We start from the raw sequence: 9,964 nt of genomic DNA, 5'->3' as shown, positions 1-9,964 counted from the left end.
TTTTGGTTTATTGTAGAGACAAGGTCTTGCTAAGTTGCTTGGGCTGGTCATGAACCCGCGGGCTCAGGCAATTCACTTGCCTCAGTCTTCCAAAGTGCTGGGATTAAAGGTTGAGCCACTGAGCCCAGTCAAAATTGTAATATTCTATACACTGATAACAAAAGATGGATACAAGTCACATTTGCTTATGCAATTACAAGAGGTGCTCAAAGTGGTTACCACCAGCATCCAGACACTTCTGATTATGGTGAACTACTGCAGAACTTGTTAGTATACGAGGTCTCCCGGATCGTCCCTTGTACACATCACACACATAACCATGTGTCTCAAATTTATCACGAATGCAAACAATCGTTAGGTGTGTTGAAGGTTCTGCTGCTGCATACTCACACCTCTACTGTGGTTGTACTTCCACAACATTCTCAAATTTCAGATACCACTTCAAAATGATCTTGAGCTCTTCGAAGAACCTTGCTTCCACCATTTTCTCTGACTGTCCTACCTGTTACATGGTGACACTAGCATTCATTTGATTAATACCATCTTTTGAGGAAACGTCATACTACACATTGCTATCATAATTCAATTCAACTTTGAAAAGTAATATGAAGACAACATCTCTTAAAATGTGTATACATTTTTTTGGCACACCTGATATACTCTGGTTTCTCTTCAGATGGTATCTTTTGCCTTTTACCAAATGTTGAAACAGCAGTTTAGTCATTTTTAAGAGTTAATTTTTTTTTTTAGCCGGGCTCGGTGGCTCAGCCTGTAATCCCGCGCCTTTGGGAGGCTGAGGTGAGTGGATTGCCTGAGCCTGCGGGCTCAAGACCCGCCTAAGCAGGCGAGACCTCATCTCTACAATAAATAAAAAAAAATTAGCCGGGCGTGGTAGCGCGCGCCTATAATTCTAGCTACTCGGAAGGCTGAGGCAGAAGGATAGACAGAGCCCAGCAGGTCGAGGCTGCGGTGGCCGGGAGCGGCTGCTGCACTCCAGTCTGGGCGACAGAGTGAGACTCCAACTCAAAAAAAAAAAAAAAAAAAAAAAAGAGTTAATTCTTCTGTGCAAAAAAACAAAGTAAACAAAAAACAGTACCAGATAGCCACAATACTAGAAAGCAGTAAATGCATATGAGGATAAGAGATTTTAAAAATATTTTTATTTGCAAAATTAAAAAAAAAAAAGAAAAAACTAATCCGAATCAGGTTCCTTCTTCTTTCTCCTTGTCCCTTTTGAGTAAGTCCCAGACTCAGTTTTTTCGTTGCCATGTTCACTTCGTCGTGTCGTCAACCACTCTTTTTCTAGCTGTCTCAGCATGTCTGGAGTGAGGAGTCCTTGCTGCACCAATCTGGAAGCAAGGGATATCTCTCCTGCATCAGGGCTAGATGGCTCAGCAGCCTTACTCCCTCCAGTTTTGGTGCTGCGTGTTCTTCTTGTTTGGCTCTTTAAGGTTCCTGACAGTCGTGACTGGTTCCCTGGTGACAAGTTCTCCAAATTTAACAATTTATGTGTCTCAGAAATTTTAATCAATTTGGTGATGTTGTGCACACCATCTTGGATAATGCCATCTAGGTCTTTCTGGAGATCTCGAACAAGACTGGCATCTGGAAACATATCCATAAATCGGTAGCTGGGGAAAAGACACATAATATTATGGCAACAGCCCTTATGATAGTCACTGGACTAATCTCAGTGACATACCTACCTGTTGACACTGATTACTTCCAAATTTTCTCTTTTTTTGCAAACTCTGTTCAGTGCCTTTGCTCAACCTTTATTTCTGCCCCAACATACCTGAGGAATATGTCATTATGAGGGTAGGTCAGCACCCAAATGATTCTGATATGCTCCCACGGATATGCCCCTCCTTTGAGAATCACTGGTCTAGAATAGGGCTTCTCAAATGTTTTCATTTATTTATTTACTATTATTATTTCTTGTTCTGTCTCCCAGACTGGAGTGCAGTGGCATGATCATGCCTTACTGCAGCCTCGAACTCCTGGACTCAAGTGATCCTCCTGCCTCAGCATCCCTGAGTAGCTGGGACTACAGGCCCATACTACCATACCCAACATCAAGTATTAACGTACAAATGAATCACCTGGGATCTTGCTAAAATGTAGAACTTGATTAAGTCTGGGATGGGCCTGATATTCCTTATTTCTAACTAGCGCCCAGGTAATACCAATGTTTTTGGTCCAAGGATCATCCTTTGAGTATCAAGAGTCAAGTGAGCCCTTCCTTTTCACCTAGTTATCTTAACTAGAACTGCAAGAATTTGTTAAGTCATTTTTGGAAGGTATAAACTAGGCTTAACTGCCTTTATGGACAACAGAGTGTTCTGCAAATATGTGCCTAATTTGCAAGAGAAAAAAAATCATAAAACCTTTGACTTGCCCTATTACTTAGAAAAATTAGAGCACACAAATGAAAAATTTTGGTACCTTAGCCACAGGTAAATATCCAAGACATCATGGATGGCTTCAAGATCCATGAGGTCTTTAATATTCTTAGGTGGATGTAAAGGCCATTTGATATATCGGCGTAACCATGCAAAGGTCAGGGGCTCATTCCTGCTAAACTGCCTGGCAAACTGAAAGAAAAACAAGAAAAGAGTAATAAACGTATTAGAATTCCCTTAAGTATGTGATTAGAAAGAAAAAGAAAGCACAACAAAACGTTAACTGTGGTTGCATTCAAATAGGCTGGTTTTTTCTTTTATATTTTTTATATAGTTAAGAACACTTAATATTTTATAAAGACACTTTTGCTTAAAAAAAAAAAAAAAAAGGATGATTTTCTTCTTCTTTTTCCAAAACCAGGGAAATAATATGTATATGTGAAGTTGTACAAGGGCCAACTTTCTAGGGCCTAAGTCTATTAACTTATTTACACATATCTGTTACACATATCTGATGCTCTAAACTATGGGCAGCCAACACCTGAAGACTCCCATTCCTACCTCATCATGTAATAGTCCCACAACCTCAAAAATGAGCTTAAGTTTCTCTATTTTGTTAATGTCCTTTATTATAAAGAAACTCTTTGAGGTGACTTGGTGCAAGGCTGGTCATGAGTCAATCTTGGTTCTGCCTCCTACTAGCTGTGTGGCTTTGGCCAGCCTGCCACTCTGTGCTTCAGCTTTCTCATTGGTAATATGAGACACCACACCCCCGTCCTGAACCACAAGACACTGCTGGGAAATGTGCTTTGAAAACCATGCTGCACCACAGACAATGCTAATAAGCATTATTACCTATCACCTGTACTACAGAAGATAGAAATACAACCACAAAATAAGAGCCCTTAAGCAAAAGTTAAAACAAAATCTTCAGCTTTGAGAATAAGCTAATTTCTAATGATTCATCTCCTAATTAGGGAAAATAATCTCTAAATGTTTAACCCAAGCGAGGCCAATACTTCAGAGAAGCAGAGCAGTTTTAGACCAATTGTGACTAAATAATGCTATGATTTGTATTAAATTCAGTTTGGTGCATTCTGCTAAGTAGGATAGCCATGAAGGATAAAAACGTGAGGCTAACCTGCTAAGCAGGTCAGGCCAAGCATGAGTTCTCAAGTTCTCTTATTATGACAATGACTTTTTTGGCCACAACCAGTGGAAGCCCAATATGTAAATGAGCTAAGCAAAGAGCTGGCCAGAGAGGGCAGACAGAGATACCTATCCAGCCAGCAGCCAGCCCAACAAGCTCCATGGAACACAGTTTCAAAACCACAGACCTGGCCAGGCATGGTGGCTCAAGCCTGTAATCCTAGCACTTTGAGAGGCTGAGGAGAGAGGATTGCCTGAGCCCAGGGGTTCAAGACCAGCATGGGCAACTTGGCGAGATCGTTTCTCTACAGTAAATAAAAAAATTAGCTGGGTGTTGTGCTCACGCCTGTAGTTCCAGCTACTTGGAAGGCTGAGGTGGAAGGATTTACCTTAGTTCGGCAGACTGAGGCTGCAGTGGCCGTGACTGTGCCAACTGCACGCCAGCCCGGGCAACAGAGTGGAACTCTGACTCAAAAAACAAAAAACAAAAAACAATCCACTGTCCTAGCCAGGTGCAGTGGCTCACACCTGTAATCCTAGTACTTTGCCCAGGAGGTGAGAAGATTGACTGAGCACAGGGGTTCAAGACCAGCCTGAGCAACATGGCAAGACCTCATCCCTACACTTACCAAAAAAAAAAAAAAAAATCAGCCAGGTGTGGTGGGGTGAGCCTGTGGTTCCAACTACTTGGAAGGCTGAGGCAGAAGGATCACCCAAGCCCAGTAGATCGAGGCTGCAGTGGTCATGAGCATGCACACTGCATTACAGCCTGGGTGAGCACACTGCACTACAGCCTGGGTGACAGAGTGAGACTCCAACTCAAAAACCCCCCAAAAAACCACAGTCCTTAGGGGTATTAGAAGCCACCAATGGGACTGAGTTCTTTTACATTTCAGTAATGATGAAGATCAAGAAAAAAGAACACAGCCGGGCTCTGTGGCTCAGCCTGTAATCCTGCGCCTTTGGGAGGCTGAGGTGAGTGGATTGCCTGAGCCTGCGGGTTCGAGACCCGCCTGGGCAGTGAGACCTCATCTCTGCAATAAATAAAAAAAAAAAAATCAGCCGGGCGTGGTAGCGCATCCCTGTAATTTCGGCTACTCGGAAGGCTGAGGCGGAAGGATCGCCGGAACCCGGCAGGTCGAGGCTGCGGTGGCCGGGAGCGGCCGCTGCAATCCAGTCCGGGCGAGAGAGTGAGACTCCAACACAAAAAAAAAAAAAAGAAAAAAAAAGAAAAAAGAACACACTCTTGATTTCACATTCTAATATTTAAATAGAAAACATAAGCAACCATTGGCTTGCACTGTTCTAGAGACTTCCTACTCCTTAGAAAAGTGCTTCTGCATCATTAAAATAGCTGCTTGAAAGATGCTGGAAATGGGACCAAGACCATGGATAAAGCTTCATTCAGGTCAGTTTATACAGTTTAAGACAACTCCATAAACTTCAACCTTATGCTAGCTACATCTTTCACAAATGCCAGCTCTAAGAAACATATTTTCTAGGTAAACACCTGGACATAGAAAACCTCTAAAACATACTGTTAAGAGAAAAAGAAAAGGGTAAATTGCAGAATAATTCTTTATTAGGGAAACTCATTTATGGGGAAACACACCCACACAACAAAGCTAATATTTGTACATGTACATGTCTGTAGGCAAATGCAATGGGAAAAGGTCGGCAAAGATACATACACACTGATAAGAGTAGTTATTTCACAGGACTGAGACTGGGGAGGTAGCCAAATTTAACCTATCTGTTAATGTTTTAATTTATCCAAAGAGAATATATTTATGCAATTTAAAAATAATTTTAAAAATAGATTTAGAGATAAATTTGATTAAAATAGAAGTAGTATGCAGAATGCTAAGGCCTGTAGAGGAGATGGTAATAAACTCCAGGACAAGAATAAAAGAGGAGGCCTCTGGGTGTAGTGGGGTGGGGAGAACACGCCAAACAGAGGCAACAGGACTCAGACGGGAGACAGAACAGCAAGTTCAGTTTCTATTGCTCTTCCTGGCCCCCTGAGAATCCTGGGCTCCTCAGAGGTCAGAGATTTTCAACTCCACCCAAAAGAAAAGAGGTTGGAACCTTTGTACTGTACTCACACAAAACAGCAATCCCTGGCTGAGTGGCTCAAAGTTAAGAAAACCACTACTACTAGACCCTAGTCCTCATGCCCTCTGACACAAATACTACTCAAAACTAACAAGGAAAACGTATATTAACAGGTAAAGTCCACACCTCAAAAATTTTTACTTAATTATTTTTGCTTTAGCTTCTTCACAAAGGTGATTATATACGCCCAAATAAGGGCTCCCCCGTCTCCAAAAATTATCTCTAAGAAAAAGAGAGTCACTTTACATTTAAGTTTTTTATAAAATCTCTCATATTACTGAGTACTCTCCAATGGTTTTATTTTGAATAAAAAGTACTGTTTGGGAAAAATACATCAACCTGAAACAACTCAAAATATCTTAAAGAGAAAGGCTTACCTGTAACAATGAAGAGCAAACAAAAGGCTGCTTTTTGTTGATAGGGGCTGTGCAGAAAATATACCTCACTCGTAGACTTAATGGAATATGCTGGATCAACTCTGCAGAAAATTTAAAATCATCCATATTGCAGACAAAATACTGCCCATCAACTTGTGAAAAGTCTACAAAAATATCCTGGAGAAAAAAGATATATGAGATTATTGGACTGCCTAACTGGGCATGCACAATGTACTTAAGTCTATAAAAGACAGTCTCTTTAATCCAGAACAGACTTCCAGAAAGGTCTGCTTTATTCACTGCCTCCTAAGCTAATAGATTTCCCCATATCCTTTCCAACTTGAAATACTCAGAGAGGAAATTGCTTAAGACATAAGTCCCAGGAGATTTTTTTTTTTTTTTTTGAGTCAAGGTCTCACTGTTGTCCAGGCTGAAGTGCAGTGACAAGAATACAGCTCACCACAGCCTTGATCTCCTGCCCTCAGACAATTCTGCCTTAGCCTCCTGAGGAGCTGGAACTATAGGCATGGGCTACCATGCCTGGCTAAGTTTTTGCTTTTTTTTATAGAGATGAGGTTTTGTTATGCTGTCCAGGCTGGTCTCAAACCCCTGGGCTCAAGCAATCCTCCCACCTTGACCTCCCAAAGTGCTGGGATTATAGGTGTGAGCCACTGCAACCAGCCAAAAGTCCCAAAAGATTTTGAGAAAAAGTTTTCTTTTTTTTGTTTTTTGAGTTGAAGTTTCACTCTGTCACCCAGACTGGAGTGCAGTGGCCGCTCCTGACCACCGCAGCCTCAACCTGCTGGGCTCCGGCGATCCTTCCGTCTCAGCCTTCCGAGTAGCCAGAATTACAGGCATGAGCTACCACGCCCAGCTGATTGGTCTCGCCAAGTTGCCCAGGCAGGTCTCGAACCCGCAGCCTCAGGCAATCCACTCACCTCACCTCAGCCTCCTAAAGGCGCGGGATTACAGGCTGAGCCACCAAGCCCGGCTGAGAAAAAGTTTTCATTTGTAAGATAAATTTCACAAATAGCAACTTTTCAAAAGTAGACTATCCATTCATGCCCATGAGTTTTCGTTAACTCAGGCTTCAGAACAAAGTCGTTTTCTTTTCTTTTTTTTTTGAATCGGAGTCTCACTCTCAGCCAGGGTGAAGTGCAGTGGCACACTCACAGCTACAGCAGCCTCAACCTGCTGGGCTCGGGAAATCTTTCTGCCTCAGTCTTCCAAGTAGCTGGAACCAAGGGCATGTGCCATCACGCCTGGCTCATTTTTTAAATTTATTGTAGAGACAAAGTCTTGCCAAATTGCCCTAGCTGGTTTCGAACACCTGGGATCAGGCAATCCTCTCACCTCTGCCTCCCAAAGTGCTGGGATTGTAGACGTGAGCCACCACGCCCAGCCTGAGAATAAAGAATTTTTTCTCATTCTTTGAGGAGGACCTTAGCATTCTGCATACTAGCTCTAGTCTATGAAATTAATCTCTAAATTCACTCTTTAATAATCAGTATTTTTTATTATGATATTGTGGGGTACAGTTAAGGGTTAGGTATATAAGTACGTTTCGTAAATTCACTCTTTAAATTATTTTTAGCTGGGCTCGGTGGCTCAGCCTGTAATCCCGCGCCTTTGGGAGGCTGAGGTGAGTAGATTGCCTGAGCCTGCGGGTTGGAGACCTGCCTGGGCAACCTGGGGAGACCTCATCTCTACAATAAATAAAAAACTAGCCGGGCGTGATAGCGCGTGCCTGTAGTTCCAGCTACTCGGAAGGCTGAGGTGGAAGGATCGCCGGAGCCCAGCAGGTCGAGGCTGCGGTGGCTGGGAGCGTGCCACTGCACTCCAGTCTGGACAACAGAGTGAGATTCCAACTCAAAAAAAAAAAAAATTATTTTTAAATTACATAAACATGACAATTGTCTGACAAAACATTTTTAGAAGAGACTTAAAAGGCAGTTTCCACTTACAATGAGGTTAGAAAGCGTTGTATCAGGGAGATGGTAGGCAAACATTTCAATCTGCTCAGCAGTTGGATGAAGACCAGCTGCCTTTTAGAAAAAAAAGAAAAAGTAATCATAAGCTAATGACAAATTTTCTTAAGTTATTTCAAGATAAAGTTCTATTATCAGGCTAGGCTATCACCAAATGAGTTAAATGCCAAGAGTAAAACACCATCATTTTACCATTTATTACCAAGTAGAAAAGTTGATGAGATGATTTAGTGAAAATGACAGATTATGATCACTAAGTAATTAGTCTTTTGCTTACATTTTAGTCATATTTCTAAACCCTAGGATGATCTGATAGAATCTCAAAAATGCTTTCCAGGGTAAAATCATTTCCCAAGTTTAAATTCTCCCCACTGAATACAAATGAAGAAAAACCCAGTTACTTTAACTAGGGCAATAAAACTGACATGCATACATAAACACATGAGAAAAATCTTAAACTAGAGGTCAGTTACCTCTTTAACTGTATAGTCTCAGTGTTTTAAGAAATGCCCACAGGTAAATATAAGGAATGAAGTAATAAAAAAAAGTGAATGGAAAGAGCAAAGGAAGCAAGAGATATGGGTCAGGAGGGAAGAAGGAAGAGTATGAGCACAAGATGTGAGGCACACAGGAGAACGGGGCGTGTCACTATCAGCTGTGCTGGAAGTCACTCATGGACCTAACTGTACTAGTAACAAAACCTCTACAGCAATGATTTCAACCACAGCTTTCCCCCGGACACTTTGTCTTGAATTATCTCACCTATATATTACCTCATATTTTTGACAAATGAGATAAGCCATGGAGTGAATTTTTCAGGCAACTTTAAATTTTAACTTTTTTAAAAAGTTAGTTTAAAATACATACACTTGCCTCATGAACCTTATTAACCAAACTTTAACCTTGTCCTTACTGGATGAAGTTGTACTACTTTTTAAATTGCACTGTTTTTCCCCACACTCAAGAGTTTCGTCTGTATTCAAGCTTCTGGTAATTCTTCAGTGTACAGATAGATGTAGCCCAAGGTGCCTACCAGAAACAGCCCAAGGTGCCTACCGGAAACAGCTGTGCTCATATCCCCACCTGCAGCTAGACTCTGGAAGAACTAAAGGAAAATCAGGTTAACTAAAATGTTCGTCCTGGGTCTTTCACTTGCACACCACTCCCTAATCAAGGGGCCTCTATGCCTCTCCAAAGCAATCAAGTAGGGCTTTCTTAATGTGGTTTTTATGGCACATTTTCTTTTGCTCATCTCTATTTCCAGATATGTGTCTGAGGCAAGAGTCTGGATGACTGGTGAGGGAGAGAATGTCAGTCCTCCACTGAGAAGCAGCAACTAACATGCTACACCTTACCCTTATAGGATCCACAGGCCTACTCAAAATTTCCTTTAATAAACTGAGGTCTTCGCGATTCATTGTTGTAACCTCTCCTTTTTTAAACTGTGAGCTGAATCTACCAGCTCTGCCAGCAATCTGCAGGGCTTGAGAGGTGGTGATTGGTTCCATTTCTTTCTCTCCCTTTTCATTGATACTGGGCTTTATAAGGGAGTAAAAAATAATTCTCCTTATGCTCCTGAAACAAAAATAAAAGTAAGACCACAGACCATATGAAAAACCCTCCATCACTTGGATCATCACAGAAATGCTCGCTCTGATTCTAGTTTAGGCTACTTGCAATCTTGCCTAACATTTAAAAAATAAAGAGAAGAGGTTTGCTGGCAACTCTTTTTCTTCTCCTCAAATAGTATATAAATATTTTTTGAGTCGGAGTCTCACTCCGTTGCTCAGGCTGGAGTGCAGTGGCACACTCACGGTCACCCTGGTGTCAACCTGCTAGGCTCTGGCGATCCTTCCGCCTCAGCCTTCCAAGCAGCTGGAACTACAGGCGTGTGCTACCATGCCTGGCTAATTTTTTGATTTATTGTAGAGAC

The 9,964-nt window shown here is 41.8% G+C and overlaps 1 protein-coding gene across 1 annotated transcript in view; it reads right to left on the bottom strand.

Moving 5' to 3' along the window:
* Positions 1-1,143: 1,143 nt before the first annotated feature.
* The window catches only part of SUPV3L1 (Suv3 like RNA helicase), a 34,893-nt gene continuing 26,072 nt past the window's right edge, over positions 1,144-9,964 (bottom strand). The window contains exons 11-15 of the mRNA XM_008073096.2: positions 9,387-9,606; positions 8,008-8,088; positions 6,044-6,220; positions 2,446-2,594; positions 1,144-1,631 (exon numbers count right to left, since the gene is read on the bottom strand). Of these exons, the coding sequence (XP_008071287.1) occupies positions 1,193-1,631; positions 2,446-2,594; positions 6,044-6,220; positions 8,008-8,088; positions 9,387-9,606 (1,066 nt within the window). The 3' untranslated portion in view covers positions 1,144-1,192. The remainder of the gene's footprint in view (positions 1,632-2,445; positions 2,595-6,043; positions 6,221-8,007; positions 8,089-9,386; positions 9,607-9,964) is intronic.

Source organism: Carlito syrichta, unplaced genomic scaffold (genome assembly GCF_000164805.1).
Source record: "Carlito syrichta isolate Samal-C Ts95f unplaced genomic scaffold, Tarsius_syrichta-2.0.1 Scaffold315646, whole genome shotgun sequence".
NCBI classification, from domain to species: Eukaryota; Metazoa; Chordata; class Mammalia; order Primates; family Tarsiidae; genus Carlito; species Carlito syrichta.
Note: the sequence above shows the minus strand (reverse complement) of the source record. Positions and strands in the feature narration are given on the sequence as shown.